Source organism: Aptenodytes forsteri, unplaced genomic scaffold (genome assembly GCF_000699145.1).
Source record: "Aptenodytes forsteri isolate BGI_AS27 unplaced genomic scaffold, ASM69914v1 Scaffold5, whole genome shotgun sequence".
NCBI classification, from domain to species: Eukaryota; Metazoa; Chordata; class Aves; order Sphenisciformes; family Spheniscidae; genus Aptenodytes; species Aptenodytes forsteri.
In genome coordinates, this window is record NW_008795672.1 from 6,369,881 (window position 1) to 6,390,678 (window position 20,798).

The 20,798-nt window shown below is 36.9% G+C and overlaps 1 protein-coding gene across 5 annotated transcripts in view; it reads right to left on the reverse strand.

Moving 5' to 3' along the window:
• The window catches only part of KIF16B (kinesin family member 16B), a 162,571-nt gene that overhangs the window by 108,749 nt on the left and 33,024 nt on the right, over positions 1 to 20,798 (reverse strand). For all 5 annotated transcript variants that reach the window (XM_009282539.1, XM_009282538.1, XM_009282540.2 and 2 more), the window contains exons 10-12: positions 20,556 to 20,731; positions 18,582 to 18,647; positions 15,370 to 15,429 (exon numbers count right to left, since the gene is read on the reverse strand). In XM_009282539.1, the coding sequence (XP_009280814.1) occupies positions 15,370 to 15,429; positions 18,582 to 18,647; positions 20,556 to 20,731 (302 nt within the window). The remainder of the gene's footprint in view (positions 1 to 15,369; positions 15,430 to 18,581; positions 18,648 to 20,555; positions 20,732 to 20,798) is intronic.

The following is a 20,798-nucleotide window of genomic DNA, read 5'->3' on the forward strand; positions in this document are numbered from 1 at the left end:
AGGGTCATATATATATGACCCTAACTCTGAAATCAATCAAGGCCCATCAGACCACGGCCTCCTTCCCTTCACATCTCAGAACTCCCACGTTGGATTTGCAGCCATCTCTCCACTGACTGAAGCCAGAGAAAGAAATAATGAGACCACAATGTGATCACGTAATTAAAGACTGTGTAAATAGAGGTAAATGGCAGAGGGATTACTGTAATTCAGCTGGGCATTTTAAACATCTACATTTCAGCTGCCCAAAAGTGTGACTTTATATTTGCCACATTATCATGGGCATTTTAAACATCTACATTTCAGCTGCCCAAAAGTGTGACTTTATATCTGCCACATTATCAGTTGCATTTCTCAATGGAAAAAGCTTTCCTTGCAAACATTAAGTTGGTATATGTAACCAAAAAGACAAATGGATCTGTGCTTTCCTGTAGGGGCCAATTAACAACTCAAATGAACACCAGAAAACCGAAACTATATGCTCCTCCTCTTTAACACAGATAATTCTTGGTTATGTGATAGTCACTCTGCCTGAGTATAAGATTTATTGTTTTCCCCAAAATTCAGTGTCCCGGCAGCATGTAATCAGTAAATAAATGAATATTGCACAGCAATTGCCATATCAATGTTCCAAACTCTGGTTTTCTCAGAGTTCCCATTAAAAAGCTGTCACCACAGAAGCATATATGACAGGTGGATCCTGCTGGGGAAAAAAACCACACAACAACTAAGGACATGTCATTCCTTCATGCAAAACAACCCACAATTAGGTATCTACATTTTTTTTTTCAAAAGCTGCTGGACAGCTTATCTTGCTCCTTAGAGCAATCAAGCTTCCCATAATGACTAGGGTATGGGATTTTGAATTGTTTCCCTTGACCAGAAATAATTCTTCAAAACAAACATCCCCACATAATATGGTATTTTCCTGAGTCATGTCAGCACCCTTCTTGGCCTACCATCACCTTGTCAAACCCTCATGCTGACCACGCCACTATCCAATCAAAATTAGAGGTATGATACTGTAGCCTGAACTCAGGAATGGAAGTGAAAGAGGATTTTAATAAGCTTTTAAGGGGAGGTAATAAGCCCATTTAGCTCCTTACAGCATCAGACTGCTTCTTCACGTAATTAAGGACTGAGCACCTTTGGACTGCTACAAAATATAAGAATTTAAAACACTGTTCTTTATGAAGAGCTTTGAAATGTAACCTGTCTCCACATTTGTTTTCTTTTTTTTCTTTGTCTGCCCCCCCCCAGCCACAAAATGAGAACTCGAGGGGAAATGAAAAACAGTTGGAAACAAAATAAACTTCCAGCCTTTGACAATCAAAGATTTGGAGAAGCGCTCATGCAGGAAGATACTTTTTAACAGATATTTGCCAGACAGAAAATCCAAGAATTGAAACACATTCAGAACAAATCCTTCAGCAATAGTTTGTCCAGATGCTGCAAACCAGACTTTTAAAGAAATTAAATGTAAATATTTAACAAAAAGCTCTACAGAAGTTGACATTTTGAAGAGAGAGAAGTCTTTAACTGGTCTGTTGCGGACTAGTTGGTCTTAATTATGTCTTCTGGATTTACCCAAGGATGAAAACTCCAGATGTAGAAACGGTGATATTTATGGATGAACTATTACTAGGTCAGAAGCTGCCCGAAATCACAAATCTTTTGCTGAAAAACTTCCTGCAAAACAATGAGACTTCTTTCACACAGAACGAAGTTGTGCTGGGGAAAAGAAAAAATTAACTACCCCATAGCATTCTATCTAAACCCTGTGTTTTTAAGGTATTCACACAGCCAAATCCAACTGAAAACAAATGGGAATTAGGCACCTAAAATACCTGCAAGCGCTAACTGATGTTTCAGTACCTAAGATAAGGGATAACCTGAAACACTAGCACATTACCCTCCAACAAATAAAACTGAACCTGCACTCTCTTTAACAAGACTCTATTGGATGAGTCAATCACTGCTGACAAGATTTTTGATTTCCTTCTGGGAAGACTGGAGTGGAAAGAGAAGGATATTAAGTTATATTAGATTGTCAGGGCTGAGTATTCTCTATACTATGTCTCAATAACGTCCTCATACTCAGAGGGCAAACTATATAAGTGTACCAGAAAAAAAAAATATTCTGCATAATAAAGCAATCTTGCTATGGACCAACTGGAAAAAACCTACAACAGTGTCCGAAAAATGATTTGGAAACAACACAGATATGTTCACAGAGCTTTTTGCGTTTGCATCGATGGGTTAAACTATCCAGACTACACACTGAAGAGATGGAACAGACCCACTCCGTACTTTTGAATGCTGCATTGCCTCCTGGAAGACAGGCAGACATTTCAATAGTTTTCCAGACAACTAGCATATACATAGTCATCCTGCCAATATTAGGAAATACTGGAAATGTATGCCAGGAAACATGAGAAATGCCAGCATTAGGAAAGTTATTGATACGATGGTTTAGAATGTAAAAAGATTTCTCAAAGCATAATATTACTCAAATAACTAAAAGATGAACAAGGAACTTCCGCTGCAGAGCACGAGAAAACATTTACTGTATGGATGAGAAGAACAAGAGGTAGGAGAGGAGAAAAAATGGTTTTAAAAGATTGTGAAATCTGGTTCCGGCTTACTAGTAATAAATCCTTAAAAGATGAAGTGAGAAGCAGAGCTGAGTATTTAGCTTGTTATGTTTTGGATGGGAACTGGTTACATGGACACCCTTCTTGCTCTGCAGGCTGGCTCCCTTACAAAATACTTATCACAAAGAGATCAGCCAAGACAAAAGACTGAGCAGCAGCTGAAAGAAATTCGATTGTGTCTAATTGTGATTGACAAGACAATTCCAGGGTAAAAAAAAAAACCTGTTTCAAGAAAACAACTTTGAAATATTTGAGATTCCCATTGAAGTGACAGCCTACACATTAACTAGGAAAAGCTGTTTTGTTCTGTGTTGTATCAGTGAAGCTGTTCCTCTCCTTAGTGGGTGTCTGTTAAGGTTTTTTTATATTCTGTAAAGCTGCATAAACAATATCAAGTTTCTGTCCTATGTTTTACTACGTTCAGCTTGACACAGGTATGGTTTCTGGAATAACATAATAAATTTTGAATCACCTGCCGTAAAAGTAGTAGGTGCTATTTGGGAGGCAAGGGGATGAGAAGAGGAAATATGGAACACACCATCAGTGAGGAGGTGTATGCTTTATAATCTGCAGCCATACCAAAGCTACGTTTTGTACTACCCTAGCACTTCAATAAAATGCTTTTGAAAATTAAAAATATGCTCTTCCTTTAGAAGCAATAAATTAATTACTTATATAATTATCAATTATGAAAGGGGATATTGATTCCCTCATGCATACGTATGTTAGATAAGGCACAATTTCCTACTATGACTTCTCCTTCTAGTTAATGGGACAAATAACACCATCCTTCAGGCTGCCAGAGTCAGTTTCAGTACAATTAAAACAAAAAGTTTAGTATAATTAAGACACTTTAGTCTTCCAAGAGGAAGGTCTCCTAGAGCATTAGACCACACCACCCTCATCAATCAAGAAAAGCCATTAAAGAGTCCGCAACAACCAAGATCAGAAAACTGTAGTTTTGTTGTGAACGGCTTACTGTGAAAGTGCAGGTGCCCCAGAAGCAGCCCACACAGGCATCAATAGCTCTCTGAAATGAATGTCAATTAAAAAGGCAGATGAGAACTGCTTAAATGAGCAATTGCTAAGATAGTGAAGCTAAAATGATGGAAAATTAATGATGCTATTCCTTTAAAGAGTAAGGGAACTACAGGAGCAGTTCTTAGTCTCATAAGGTCAGCTTACCTTTTCTATTTTTCATTGTTTCTCTTTCCCCCTCAAAACCAATTGCCACGTGCTCACCGCTGACATGCGGCTGTCTATCAATACACAGAAACCCTGTTATTCTACTGGCACCCCAAAGCACCACTATACTTCATGTGCTGCAAGGATTTCCATTAGAAGCCTTGGCAGATTCAGAGTGATTTTTCAGGAAATTTGGCCATCATTCCTGGAATTACAAGGACAAACTTAACAAGTTGCTATGCCTGCTCCTTGACACTTTAGACCTTGTACAGACAGAACTACTACTGACATCTGAGAAAAATTCCCTGAATAGAATTGCAGGATTTGGCCAATTGTAAGTAGAGGTGCCTGTTCGGCTGCTCAAGCTTCCTGGACACTAGCTGTAAAATCCTGTTTTCCAGTGGCTTATAAAACTTAAACCATCAAAGTTGCCATTTTCCATGCTGGAGCATCTGCTGCAGGCTGGTTTCTGCCCCCACCAGCTTGGGTGTAAGGAAAAACTGTTCTTCTATTTCAAAAAATGAGGCGCACAGAGCATTTTGCTATGTCTCGAGTGGGGCAGGCTTCACCTCTTCACAGCTTCCTATGTGTGACCACACTAAGCATACATTAGTCTCAAAGGAAAAATAAGCCTACATATTTCAGTGCTGACATTTGGGGCAGAGAACAAGACTTCTGTTGCCGTTAGTGATCCTTCCTAGCAGGAGGTACTATACCTTCCAGCTAAGAGACAGCAACTCTGCCCTTAGTATTCTTTATGCTGGTATCTAAAAGGAGGAAAGGGCCTGGCTGGAAGAGAAAGAAATAGGCTATCTTAATTTATCCTCTTCTCCCATATGCATTACAATAGTGTCTTTAATTACAGGATCATATTTTTTCTACAGGACCTGTGAATAATTCATTCCATAGACTGTATTCTGGGAATGAATCAAGAGAATGCGGTGAACTAGACTATTATCTACAGGACTCCTATCTCATTTGTTGCTAAAGCTGGATGATGAAGGAGTCATGGAATCGTAGAGGAAAAAACCTAGTTTTATAGATAATACATTTATTCATTTTAAAAGCTATTTCATTTTCTGTGTGTTTCTTGGGGGATGGGAGAATTAAGTGTTTCACTTATCTGGAGTTCTGTTTTGTTTATTATTTACCTAGAAATATATCTCTACTTCTGTAGAGATGAATCTAAAGTAATAGATTACTTTAAGTCTATTAGTCCCTTCCCCAGGGCCAAAATGTAACCCTCGCTATTGAAAGAAATTGAAGAAAGGAGTAGGACTATGCATACTAGTAAGCAACAACTACCAAGGAGAAAGAAAAGACTTCAGGACTAGCAACGCAATAGCAAAGTCTTTTGCAGAGAAAGATGCATAGGCTTGGTTGCCGTCACATTCTTGTCCCTCACAGCCCAGCTACTGAGGTATAGAGTGAACGAACCTGAAAAGACACATGGCAGTCAGGAACTGGGCTTGCCCTTTCCTTTGTTCAGGAATACAGCCTGATTGCACCAGCGGCAGATTTGTGCTGCCATCTGTGTTTGAGACATCTCTTAGTGGATTTCATTAAAAATATCATCTCTGTAGTTGGGAAGAACAAAGAACAACCGCATCACTCCAGCGGCACTTCTACCACGGTATGGCTGTATGAATCAAGGCTATGCTCAGTTGCCAATCAAGACATTAAGTCAGGTGCGCAAGAGTACTCAAAGCTATCAGAATCATGCAGTAACAAACTCCTAAATATACTGCTAAAAACACCAACAGAATAAAATGATTCTAGTATTTCATATCCAATACACATTGCCATTAGAAACAGTTCCTTTGTGAGGGACTCAAGATAAATTTATGTTTTTCATCTAAAACATTGATGTTGGAATGCTTCTTTACCCTCCCATAACCAAATCCAAAGAGGAACTTACATTCTGTCTTTTCTCCTTCTCACTACTTCTCTGCTGATCCTTTAGAAGAAACAGCTTTCAGGGTATGTTTCTTCTTTTTTCTACAGGCTAAATCAGGAGCTTCTACTGCTTTCAATTTAGCTCCCCTTCCTGCCACAAGAAAATTAATAGAAAAGCAGACCAAATGCCCAGGAGGAATTGTTGAACAAGTGGCATCTGAGCTGTAGAAAGGATTTCAAAAGCAAATCACTCTGTCTGACTCCCTCTCATTTGAAAACCGCCTACAAGCCCTAGGGATGGATTAAAGCTAAGCATGGCCTGGATAATCTACAAATGCAGGGCCCCAGTTGTAAGGACGACGGCAGCAAAATACTTGGGAGTATGGTTATTCCTAGAAACCAGAGGGCCTCTTTTGGAATGCAGAGCCTGGATCAACCAAACTATTCAACCCTGCCTTAATCCGTGGCTGGTGAGCTCAGAAACGGCGGCCCCCGACCGTGCTTCTCTGATGGTCCAGGTGGTTTCAAGTGGGAAAAACTGTTTAAAACTGAAATAAAAACCAATCGGTAGCATTAGGCATCTCTTGATTGCGACCTTCTAGCAGGAACTGAAAGTTAAAAGTGGTCAGACCACCGCAGAGGCATCGCAAGCAGCTAAAGAGGCTGCAAGAGAGAAAGGAGGTTTCTTAATAAGATGAACACAGGTGGCAGAGACAGACTTGAAATCAGACAACTATTTCTTTTGAAATCTACTTTTGACTGCTGCACTCAGCGTTCCCCAGGTGGCTGGGACCCTTTCAATAGTGTTTCTATTAGGAAAAGAGCTACAGTAGATCAGTAGCACCAGTTCCCAATTTAGTATTTTTTCTTCTTCTGACAACAGCAAGCCGATGCTGAGAGTGGACAAAGCACTGAAAAAAATCACTGGTGAGTGAAGAGCAATGAGAGCTGCTCTCCTGAAGAAAAAGTAATGTGTATCTCAGGACAACCATATAACCCCTTAAAAAGTTTCTGTTTATTTGCTTTTATAGAAAATTCTCTCTACTGTCTTTTCTTTCTTCTCAGTCTGCATTGACCTAGGCACACTTACCAGACTGAAGCAAGGGGGATGACCAGTTAAAGTAATAATCATCATGTAATAATGGCATCTGTTCAGTAATATAGTATGAAAGAACAATGTCCATTTAAGGGAAAACAAATCATGTTTGGATGATCTCTGTCCAAACTCAAATTCCAAAGCAGAAACCTGTGTGCTGGCCAATAGCATGAAGATCCTGAAAGATCCTGGGATGTAAATACATTCATTTTATCGTAAAGACCAAAAACCACCAAAAACCACCAAAAACCACCAAAAACCACCAAAAACCACCAAAAACCACCAAAAACCACCAAAAACCACCAAAAACCACCAAAAACCACCAAAAACCACCAAAAGGGGGGTGGGGTGGGGTGTATAATGCTATGTTTTCATGTCCCAGCTTCTGAACCAACCCCCAAACAACAAAAAGTCCATCTGTAGAGGCTTTGGAGGAAGGAAGCCATGTGACATTTCGTAATGACAGTTTATCCCAACTTTAAATCTCACAACCAGAAGAGATGATTTTATAGACTACAACCACTGCCAGTAACTGCTACGCTTGGGGAATAAATAAATAATGCACAAGGCCAGGTATAAGAAAACAAACCCTAATAAAACCGAGAGCTAAACTAGATATTACTTGTCATCACTCAGGAGGCAGGAGTTGTGGGTAAATACTGTACAAGGATTGAGAACAGTAAACATTTCCTTGTTGCCAGACAACTTGCTCAAAAAAAGATGGAAAAAAACGCAAACTTATTAAATTTTAATGTACTGAAATTCAATTATAAATCTACAGAAGTGATTAATGAAGAGAAAAATGTTAAAAGAAACAGTTATAAATAGAAGCTGCACATCATTGCCACTGGCTTTTCAACTGCAAGATCCATTAAAAGAGAAAGCAAATAGCAGAAGTGGCCTGGTGAAAGATCTGTATGTCCAAAAGCCTGTTTGCTTTCTCAACAACATTACCTGGTCAAATAAAAGATACTACCTCTCCCAGAAACTGTTCTTTTATATCCCTGAAATATCAGAGCTATAACAAAGTTAAGAAAATAAATACATTTTAAAGGCTTTAACTGAAGTAATTCATCAAACATTCTAGATCTACAGTAATTTGAAAAAAAAGAGAGTTGAAAAGTGTACTGACAAATAATTGCAATAATTTTGAATGTATGTAATCACTTTACAGTGCCTCCCACCCGTGAATTGCTGTTCAGAAGCACTTCCGTCAAAACAGTTACTCAGGTTCTTCAGGACTTGCTCCTAAACCAATGTTTTGGCATTCTCATAATCTTATTTTAGTAGATCCGAACAGCAATGAAAGTCAAGATATTGCAAATCATTTTGCCTTAAAATATGTGAATTAAATCTAAATTAAGCATGAAGAAAAAACTGATTTTTGTATCTGCAGTGACATCTAGTGCAAGAAACCAAAACCACATTTAAACAGGCTTCTAGAGAAAGAGAAGCTATTATCATTTACTGTGTGATTTCTGACTGAGATAGACAAGAATCATTAACATCAGCACTTTTAAAACCTTCTTAGTATCTTGTCTTCTGCACAACATTCACAAGCCAGCTGAAGGGAATCCTATTAAGCGTAACATGTTAATAAGAGACTATTTAATTCAAATGTGCATTTTTCCTTTCCATACAAATTCAGTTTGATAAATGTACATATATTGCATAATTGTTGGAGGGCAAACAATTGTTGAGAAAGCAAACATCCCTAGGAACAGAGTTGTTATTCTATTTGTTCTATCAACTTTTCTAAAAGAAAACACATTTTGCAGCAACATCTGACTTAAATTCTTTCTACCAGCTCCATAGATATGCTATACTATTTTAATTTTGCAGTGATTTTTAAACCTCTTCCTTAAAAATTAAAGCAGAAGACATAGCTTGTAGAAAGGAGACAGAAACTGGAAGCACGCAATGAGTGTTGTCTAATACAGATGACAAATAGAAGTAGTTATAAAATAACAAATAAAATTTGTTCAAATGAAAGTACAGATTTAAGTCTCCCGTTAAAAGTACAGTCATGCTTCAAACACAGCCAACAGACATTCTAACCAAAATGCAACACCAACATGTCTAACTAGCAACAATTGTACAAAAATGATTCACTTACTGAAATGTGAAAAATCCTTAGAAACAAGTGTTATTCCTGCCAAACATACAAATAAACACATATGCCAAAGCTGAAAATGAACAGTTTAAATACAGTATCATGCATACATCATTTTGTATACAAATGCACACCATTCCTGTAACTCTCTTTTTTTCATTCAACCTGTAAATACAACCATTTTAGGACCTGTGTTTCAAAGGCATGTGTCCAGAAGTCTCAAAAAGTCACAGGTACTTTTTAAAGGCAGGATTAAAGCCTACATTGGTGTCTTTTGTAAAAACTTCATAATACGCAACTTTCCAATACCCGACTTACCCAATGGTAAAATTATTGAAGTAGTACAAATAACTACAAATATCAAGCTGTAGTTTTTTGTTCATCACATAGGTTTATATATATAAAATGTATATATGACTAAATAAAAAAAACAGCTATTCATTGGTGATCTAGGACAACTACATTACGCATCAGGTTCCTAATGTTCTAGTAATCTTACTACAGAACAGGCAGAAAACCCAGAAGATTTTATTGGTTGCTGAAGGCATAGAATCATAGGAAGTATCACAACTACAGGTTTTTGGACAAGAAGCACATGCCATGACTAATGAACTATCATCTTTACTAGTGATGCAATAAGTACTTTTAAAAAGTTCTACAGTTTGTTTCTTCAGGAACCCAAGAGCTTGCACACACAACTCCCTACTCTACAGCCATCAAAAAGTGGATTTAGCAGACACAAGAATTTTATGTGAAAGTAGCAGGTGCTACTACAGTTAACTGAGAGCACTTTTCACCAGAGGACTGAGCATGTTAAAACAAAGACATGAATGAAGAAAAATGCTCTTCGAAGGGCAAAGTACTGGGGTAGAACACAAAACAAGTGAGAAGAGGAAGAGGAGCCAAGCCAGTCAAGGTTAATAGGAAGTAACAAAAAGGCATAAAATGGGAAAATGGTGATGTATGCCCCACCTTACAGACAGAAGAACTGAGATAAAGGTGTATAAATACCATTCAGCAACTGTTGTTTAAAAATTATCTGGAAATGCAAATGAATGTAGACTAATGCAGCATTTATATAGAACACAACAAACTGCTCTTGACAGGGTTCACTACGGTATACAAGCCAGCACAGGAAGGAAATTATTAAAATCAAAATCTATTAGCTTCTGCCACCCTAATCAGCACCTCATAAATAGCAACACAATTACTTTGAGTTTTGGTCTCCTAGTGTCTTTGCTGGGTACAGCCAAGATTCCTAAAGAAAGGAAATTCTTCTGCTTAGATGAGTATGTCTACCAAAATAACTGTTCAATATTAGTCTGTATTTATTTATCATGGCAAATTAAGAGTATTTCATCTCCGCCAAAAATAGGCATGATATTAAAAAAAAACCACCTTAATGTTTGAAGATAGACATACTAGCAACAGTTTTCTTCCCCAGGAAGGAAAAACCATTGTTAAGCCGTAAAAATGTACTATTAACCAGTACTCAACCGAAGGGCACCGAAAAGAAAAAAGATCAAGTCAACAGTGTTCAATAACATATTTACACAACATGTGGGAAAGTACTGCAGCAGAATTAGTATTATTGATGAAAGTGAGGCTGTGTCACTAAATCCAACAGGACAAAGCCAGTTGAAGCAGCTACTAGTTAAACTATTGATCATGAGAATTACCCTGTCCTTTAATAGACTCTGTGAAGACAGATCTCTCTGCATCCTTTCACATCAGTTGAGCTCTGCCACACAAAGCTAATGACATGATTAGAATCAAACAACAGGATAACGAAATAAAATGTAACTCTAAATCTACTTAAAAAGAAAAAGAAAAAAAAAAGAGCATCTAAATACCTTAATGCTAGGTACAAATGACATACATCAAAGAAGGCAAAAAGCTAAAAGTCAAACCAATTTCTACGCAAACGGTAAAAGGGGAGAAGAAATTTAAAAGAAAGTTGGGAAGAAAAAACAGCAGAGAATTATAAAAAGGAGTACACATTTTAAGAAGATTAATATAAAAGCTGCTAAAGGTTAGAGAAAGAAATTGGAACATGCAAAAAAGATGACAAAAATAAGATGCCAGTAAAAGAAAAAGATGACAACACATGCAGTCAAATATAGCAGCCACATCAAAAGAAGTTTTGTACCAATTAAAGCCTCAAAAAAAAAAAAAAAAAAAAAAAAAAAAAAAAAACGAAAGTTGGATAGGTTACCCCAACACCTTAGAAATTAGAAAAAGCATCCAAAGAAATTACAGCCCCCAGGATTGATCTTTAACAGAACAATACAAAAAGGACTAAACTAAGGGAAAGAGCAAACAGTTTTTCTTCCTTCCTCCTCTTTTTTGGGGGGGATGTGTACAGAAGAACATTAACAGAAGGAAAAAAAAAATCCACAAAAAGATTCAATGAGAGTCAGATGAAAGCAAAATCCTAGAGTTAAGTAAGTGCTGAGGTTGCAAGACACCTGAAGATAGAGAAGCAATGTAAAGCAGTGCTGTTCTGTAAAGTGCAATTCTTTGGACAGCTGGTGACATTTGAGGAAACAACCCAAAGCCTGTGGGCTTCAAATCAAACACTGTCGCTTTGGTTTTCGATGCAGTATTTTACCCAATGCTGAAGCATCACTCCACATATTTATTAAGTTTATTAAGCATTAAAATATCCTCCCTTCAATTAAAAAGAAGCACAAGGGACAGATTGTAATACTAGGTTAGTAAGGTTAGAGTGTCACATTGTATTATAGTGAGGAGGTCAAGGATGAAAAAAACCCATCATCATTGGAAACAACACTTGTCACTTCAGACAGATTAACAATGCCAAGAAGCTGCCATGCTATGCAGTAAAGGATACTTCATATGGAGTCAGCACAAGTTTAAAACCCTGATGTATGCAGTGTCCTAATCTTTGCATAAGGAAAATGGAAGGATTTGGGCTTTAGGTGTGAGTTGACAGTAATTCAGACTCCAGAGGAACCCAGACAGTCGCCCTGCAAAAGGGCTTCTTCCAAATGCATGAAAGAAAGAGAGCACTTTCAACACTACCATCACCAGTCCAAGACATGTCCAATCTGACAACAGCATATATGAAGGATTATACAAGATGTTCACAGCTGGTAATGGCATCCAGCCATACAGACTCTGCACCAAATCCAGAATTGACAACATTTATAGCAAGGAGAGTTCAACATACTCAGTCTAAAGATGCACACTGTGATGGAAAACCATAACTTCGGGTGAACTACAGAGACAAACGTCAAAGGGATAAAAGCTACAAGCAGAAGTAAGGAAGAATACTGGGATGTACATGTCAGCTGCACACACGGCACGGTGCCGACTGAAATAATTGAATTCTAAGCTGCCAAATACTTTTTATCAAAAACTTGCCTTCACACGGTATTCTCTCTTCCTCAGTATTTTCTAGCTGGATAGGATTTTCCATTCTCTATGAATTATTTTCAAGGTAGCATTTAGATGTTGCTGGTCTAATTTAAAACAAGGTGCAAAATAACTGAGAAGGGTGAACAAGTTTGAAGAACGTCCTCCCTGCAAAACAGTATGCATCACTTCTTTGTCAGGCCTGATGAAAGCACTGCATTCAGTAAAAGCTATGTAACTTTTTCCAGCAATATCTCTTGATCTAGTAGAAGACACCAGCATGCCCTATGAATCTAGCTTCCTGTATTTTACAAGGCTTATGCAAAATCCTTTCAATTATTTTGGATTTAAACATTAACAGATTTTCCCATCAGCCTGTGAGAACAATTCAAAACCATGTGAACTCCGATATTTAGAACTTAGTACGAAAAAGCATTAACTACATATGATAGAGTAGGAAATCCCATTCAGCTACTAGCAAGTGCACTTGCATCTGGCAGGCATGTATGAGTAGGTAATAGGTAGCTGTTTACATCCATTTTCAAAATCAACTGCCTAAAAGACTTGGAGCAAAAGGTGTTAGGGACTGAAAAGTAAAAGGTTTTTAATTCTCCAAGCCCGCTGCAGGGCAAGAACTGAAAGGCAGCAACTATCTCAGGACTGCAAGGCCAGGGGGAGGCAAGGGGAAGCAGGCTTTAAACATAAATACAAATGTGAAGTCCTAAGTACCTTAACGAAGAATGTCCTGAAAGTTACTGGATTATGGCATGGAAAAAGTTCCAGTTGTGACTGCAGTGAGGCGGACATACGAAGTCTCATTTCTCAAAGCGTGCCGAGAGGTTCTAGTTTTACAAATGAACAAAGCCTCTGTGTGCAAGAGAGGGTACATCAATAACGAAACAAAAAAGCTAGTGAACTTATATGGAGTCCATTACAAGAAACACCGCTGCTCTCTATAGTTTAAAATCTGCTTTCCAGCCACTCAGCCTGGCAAACTTTCAAAAAGCCCTTTTCCACTCGTATGCTGGCAGTGATTTCAGGAATCGTTAAACAAGAAGTGAATAAAAATATGGATAGCTTCAGTAAAACAGTGTAAAATAAAACAGTACAACCAAGAAATCTTCTGCAGATTTTCAGGTTTTTGGGGCCAAGAAAGATTTATCAATTGCCTTTAACCCAAAAGTGAAATATAACCTATGTTCATGTACTCAAATATCAGCATATAAAAGTACAAGATACAGAAGCTGTATGAATTAAACTAACAAAAGCTCAGCACCAGAAAAGTAGAATTACAGCTTCTGTGTTTAAGTCCTTTATATTCAGCTATTTAACAAATGCAGCTTTCCCTTGTTTATTTGAATTGTTCAGTTAACACCTCTTACAATTCTGTAATTTCTGTGCAAGAATCAGTGCACTTCCAACATAAAGCTTTAAAAACTTCCCATATGCTACATCTTGCTGACTTTCACAATTGACCAAAATTCACAAATTCTCCATGTGACAATGAACTGCCCGATCCAGACGTGAGTAAAGGGAGGATTAATAAAGTTCTATGTACGCATAGATGCTTCAAAATAACAAAACACAGAAATAATGTAAAATTGGACCCAAAATATCTCTGAGGAATATGCAAATGGTAATTCCCAGTTCAGTACCTGGACAGACATTAAACAGTCCATTCTGTCATGCCATCTGCTAGGCAGTTACCAACCGTGCTCTGTTCTCCATGCTATTTGTGCTTTATTTTTATTTTTAAGCATGAAGCCATTCAACTTATTTGGAACTCAGATAAAAGACATGGTGGTGAACTTAAAAAAAAATTAAAGGAATCAAAAAGTGATACACAGAAAAAAATCAACTAAGAGAAAAAAATCAAGTTTCAGATCAGTGATAAGGAGAATTAAAAAATTACTTCTAAATGTTTGCTTGAATTGCACTCCAAAAAAGTTTAGGTTCAGCATATACAGCAAGTCACGAAAGCTTAAGCTTTGTTTTCAAAGTTTTTATTAACAGAATAGTTAAAACATTTGGCAAAAAATGTTAGTCTACATTATGGAAAAGAAATTGTAGGAATTATTGCTCTGTGTACATGCACGCACGCATGTGCTTGTATGCGTGTATGGAATCATAAAGTAGCCCATTAAAATACCACCTCAGACTATCAGCTTAATCACGAGCCAAATGCCAACATAAAATCTCAGCAGTACAAATGGACAGCAGGAAAGCAAAGGTACATGCAGAGAACACAAAAAGTCTCAGTCTGCATCATGCAAAAAACACAGTATGGAAATCACCAAGTTGCCCTCTTGGATCTGTACTAAATGTACAAAACACAAGAGAGCACTGTGGGGATTCAACTGCTCCAGAAGTAGCCTGAAGTCATATAAAGAGCGCAATGCAGGCCCGCTTACGTGAACCAGTTGCAAAAATCCCTGCGCTTGGGACTGCTTAGGTCAGATGCATGTGTTTGGTTTGATGAAGACCTACTAGAGGAGATGCAACTGCAGAAATCCCATTGAAAGTTGTTTTTCAAGTTTACAAGCCATTTCTGACCAAAACGTGAATCTGAAGGCCAATGCAAAAATTTGTATCCACTATGCACCGCATTCACTGAGATACCCAACATAACATAGAAGGTGATTATTCACAGGTCTTGATACAACACAAACAACAAGGGGATGAGGGATCCACTTGTGCTTGCCCCAGGTTTTCTTCATTTGCAACTCAATAAAAACATTCAGTATTTTAAAGATTTGTAAGAGATAAGCTGTTCTGCACTGAGGTCACTATGGTGAAGAGAAGAGAGAGTTGTGCTCATTTTTATTAATAATTATTTAAAATCTTATTCAAAAATACCACTGTGCCTGAATATTTACTCTTAAAACCTCTCAAAAACTAATTCTTTGGAATAAGCTAAAATAAGACTGAGAAAGTTTTGTATTACTAAAAAACGCCACAGAAGGGGCCTTAGAACAGGAACGTTTTTTGAAGGAAAAACTCGAAGGCTAGGTCAAATGCCAAGTTGAAGATTTATTTATTTTTCTTACTTTCAGAATATCTTGGGTTTCATTCCACTTGTTTGTCCACTCTTTGGTCAGTTCTTGTACCTATAAAAGAAAACAAATATTGGAAAAAAGTCACATCTCTTCTAAAGTCCTTGATAATACATTCTCAGAGAAGTACTAAATATTTGTGCAATTCTTTGTGAAGTTTAACACTTAAACATTTAGAAGAGCACTATTGCGCCTGCAATTAGTGGCCATCCCTACAATTTCTCTCTCTGAAAAAGGAAAATCACAAAATTCTTATTTATAGTATAAAATGAAACAAAGGACAGGGATAACCGCTTCAAATAATGGCAGGCATTTTCAAAGAGATGGAATAATTCCATGAAGTGCTTCATCAAGTCCTACAAAGTCTACCGCCACAGATTGATCCTGTAGCTGTAACAAGACAACAGCTCCTTTCCTACAGTGCAGGTAGGCATGTCCAGGCTAAAATACCCTCCAGAAATTGCAGAAGATGGCATGCAGAGGAAGAAGCAGACAGGCAGCCTTCAGGAGCGAATCAGAGCAAAGTTTGCTGCAACTTAGAAATCACACGCTTGGTTGAAATCAGCACAGAAGTGAGAAGCTGCTTGCAAAGGCGTTACAGACAGGGAGAGCGTTGGGTATGAACGCTTAGGTTTTGTCCTGCTTTTCCTACTCATCCAGTTGTCAATCTCTTAAGTTATCTTTTATAGCTTACATACCGGTAAAGCCTCTTCATTTCAGAGTCTTTCAGGCTTTTTAGGAAGCAACACATAGAGGGTGCTTCAGGCAGATCCACCTCAAAGCTCTGGCTGACTTGGAATCATAATCACATTAAATAGAATATAGACGCTTTCATTTTTAAATCACCAGATTTCTGTGCAGGAATTAAATACATAGGCTTTTAAAAACATACACAATCTTTTATTATTTGAATTCCCTTCAACTAGAGAAGGCTGGGGGGGAGAACCAAACGACTATGTCCCTTTATTACTTTACATATAAAACCACTGTAGGAAATAAAAGATCTTCAACACAGTTTTTCCAAACATCTCCACATTTGCTACCTGCAGCCTACCATCTTAGCTGTCTTTGCAGATCAGCTGCAAATTAATCAATGGGAACTAAAGAAGCTTCTCTCATCTCCACCTGTATCTCAAGATTTCAACAGAGAAAAGTAAATACATCTTTCAATGCATCATATCAGTCCTAGTGCTGCTAATCAGAATGTTAAAACAAAAAAATAATTGAAAAGATTAAAGAAAAACATGAAGGCGGTTCATCGTAAGCCTATTCACCGTACCAGAATAATTTCTATTCCTCAGAAATCATTTAAACATTGTTCTTATATAAGGACAAATGAACTCATTAAAGAAAGCTACCATATATTTGTCAGATAATTTAAATATGGTGATAAAGTCTTTAGATCTGTATAAACAAATTAATTATTGCAATCATTCAATTATAAAAAAAGCTATAACCATTGCAATATCTACTAAGAATTTTCAGTAATTATATCTATTGTAATTATCATGAACAGTAATCACATAACCTTCTAATGAGGCTGACAAAAGATAATAAAATATGCTCAATATACTCCCCACACAGGAGAGGCCAACGCTTCTGAGCAGGACAAGCGGTGATTACTGTCAGAGCATGAATAACATACTTTAATTAACATATAGTCAGCAGTTTATATTAGTCAGCTACTGTTAGATAAAAGCTTTATGTTTGTGCACAAAAACAAAAGCATACTACACGTACTAACAATATTATCATTCATCTCTGATTCAGCTAAAAAATATTTAAAACCTAGTATGAACATGAAAAAAAATAATTTGCAACTGAAGGTTCATACTACGGTTATGCAGGTCCTACCCTATAATTTGCAACTGAAGGCTCATACTACGGTTATGCAGGTCCTACCCTAATTATCGAATACAACACAGTAAGGATTCCTGTACATACTGGAGAGTTGTAAAATGCATTCCCAGCAGAAACTTGGCTTATGGAGAAGCCTGGAGTCTGCTTTGCAGCTATGGTTCATACTAATACATATATTTCATCCATTTTTGTTATGGAGTTTATTTTTCAAGTATCATTTCACTGAAAAGTGTTTCAACATGTCTTTAAAATTGGTATTAACAATGGGAATCCTGAAAAGCACAGACAGATACCGTACCAATTACTTAGGTCAAAACAAGATTCTCAAAGCAATGCATTCATTCTCTAATTGTAAAGGTCTAAGCAGCACCAGTGTAAACCTAACAATTTAAATCAGCTAAGAAGCCCCTATTTTTTGAAGGCATCATATCTACATTTGATTGGCATCTTGCTGACAATATTCAGAACTAAATATTTGCTGCCATGTAGCTGAATGATTCCAAATACTTTCCTCTCTCCTCTTCCAAAATCTGAGTAATACTGTTTTTTAAAACAGTTTGCAGTAGCTTTAAAAACAGGCAAGTATATAGAAAAGAATTAACATAGAATGATAGAATAAAGGATGACAGATTGCAAATTAGAGAAATGAGAGTACCATTATATTTATATCCTTTTGGACCCTATGAGTATATCTAAACCGTCAGGGAATTTTTCCCAGCCTCTACACTGGGCTGGATTATTAAAACAACTCGGTGTGAGGTACACTATGAAGTACACCTAGACCTTAGACCCTCCCCCAAAAAGACAGCTAAATAGGCACTGAACATAGTTGTACACACCAGATTTAAAGACTAAAATTTTCTGAAAACCTACCCCACAACACAAGTTATTGATTACTTGAAAACATAAAAGAGTTGACCATTTTCCCCATAAATCTTTTACTGTATTTTCTACACACTGAATGCTTTGTTACTGTGATTACTGGTTACCGATTACTCTGATTTAGTGGCTTTTCCTTCTCTATTCTATTTACAAACATACTTTTTTAGTAAGGCAAGCTGGCCTGGGAACGAATATTTTCACTAAATAGAACTGTTATATAAATATCAAAGATATACTTTGTTCTTAGTTATAATGTTATCTTACATTAGTAGGATAACAAAATTACAAGTTCACACATAGTGGTTTGTTTTTTTTTTTTAAAAGAGCACCAAGACAATGCTGTTTGGTGGGAGAAAATTTAGTTGTGTAACAAAAAAAAATCCTGAAAATTACCAACACTCTTGCATCCAGATCACCCCCTTTCCTTTTTTTTGTTTAAAAACTGTTTTATGAAATTATAACTCCCTTGCTTCATTCTGCTGAAGCTTTTCTTCCATACTTAAAGCTGTTGGAGAATCCAAGAGTGCAATCTAAAATTGTAAAAAGTAAACTTCATCAAGTTAAAAAAAAGGAAGAAAAAAATAACAATTTCTGGTGGAATCAAATGAAAGAAATGCAATTGTTCAACTTTTTTGATTATTTCGGATGAAGTATTTTAAACTCCAATATACATCATTTTACCCTGAAATACTGTAAACAGTAATCAAAATCTTGTCAAAACAGATATTTCAAATACAAATCATCAGTTTGAGAGTACTATTTTCATTCACTATGTATACACATGGTCACACACATGCAGACACTGAGACCAGACAAGTTTATAACGGGTAATTCCCGATTCATCTATCTTTAGATTTCTGTTAAATGCAAAAAATTATTATGCATCAATAGTTAACCATTTTTCTATAATACATATGTATATTGCTTTTCTTTAATAAATATATACCAAAGTAACTGGCCTTAGAAAAGGAAAACTACTATACAACACACACGAGCAATACTCATTGTTATGTGACCTTCTACACTGAATCCAGCACTGTATTTTGGTAACCAGTATCTTAGTGATCTACAGAAGCATTTGCAATACAGTATTCTGGGAATATAAAGGAAAACCACAAAAGAAATTATACAGAACTTTATGTTCTACTGTGCATACATAACCTGCTGTTTTACCAACCATCACAAATTCGATTAACTTAAGCAGTTCTCTATTGTCTCCCACACAGCCATCTATCACATCTTACAACCGAACCAGATTTATTTTGTGATATCCACTGTTTTACAGCTTGGAACTAGGTCAAAGCATTAGATCTTCAAAGGGTTCCAAGTTACATCTACTTTGCTGACTCTAAATCAAACCGTATTTCGAAAACAAATTAATTTTCCCCTCCTAAAGAATACAGGAGAAAACACAAGTATAATAGAGTAATTCAACCCCATAAATAGTTTTCTAATTGTTTGTAACAAAGCAGAGCTCTCAGCTTCAGTCATCTACAATACCTATTACTGCTTCCAACTGTGGTCCCATCCCCTTTCTCAGCAAGTGTTTTATAGCATGAAATCTAGCTGAAGTACTAGCCTTCTATTAAAAAAAGTCTATGCTGAACTGACATTTCACATTGCACAGCCCACCTAAAATAAAATTAGATGGTTCTAGAAATAAATCTGAAGTATCATTTCAGATACTTCCAAATCATATTTGCTCAAGTATTAAATCTAGCGGTCGCGAGTGACATTATTTAGAAGAGACAACTGGCCTGAGCCAGTTGCATATTCCTTATTGTTAGCTTGGTTTCACCGTCGCGGAAACAGAGGAGAAATTAAGCGTAACTGAGCTTGTGCGGTAAATGTTTATAGTGGCTAATACTGATAGAAGAACAAGAAAGAGAATCGCGCAGAAGGGAAATATAACATGACACGTTTTCTTACACCGCCACTGAAAATACTTTTACATATTTAGCATGTTACATGCTTTCTAATGTCCTGTGCAGCTAAACACAAATAAAATGTATTGTTCAAACCCATGCATACTCCTACATTTTTATATTTATGCATCTTAAATACTTTATACCTTGTACTTCTTTTAAGATACTAGATAAAGTCCCTCTTCAGTCCATCAGGCTAGACCCAGGAAATGTGTTACTGCTAGCCTCCTTATGCTGTGGTGACTACCTGTTCCACAGCACACCGCAATCAAGCTCTGATTATATTAAGAGAAAGCTAAAAGCTTTGGGATGACAATTTTTCCCCCTTATGTTAAAAGAGGCAATCTATTGGCCATATGGAAACTGATTCAATCAGGCAAATAATATTCATTCATAGCCTCACAGAGCTTGTTTACTCAAATCAATATAATGAAAGATAATTATCTCATTACGTTCTAGAAATAGATGTTATAACTCAAGAAAAATTACACATAAATTTCAAGTAAAGCTAACCTGATTCCCTTGAGCAAGCAGGGCTTTTAATCGGGCTATTTCAGCTCTCAGCTCACGGATCAGTTTGACATTAGGATCCTCATTAATAGTAGGCTTGTTGATGATGTTTTTGGCTCTATTTGCATAGCGAAGTGTACTTAAAGTTTCTCCATAATTGACATCAGCAGGTGAAATAGCTAAGGAGATGAAATCAGAAACAGTTTATCCAGCACCATATGTTTCATTTAGTAAAGTTAGTTTATA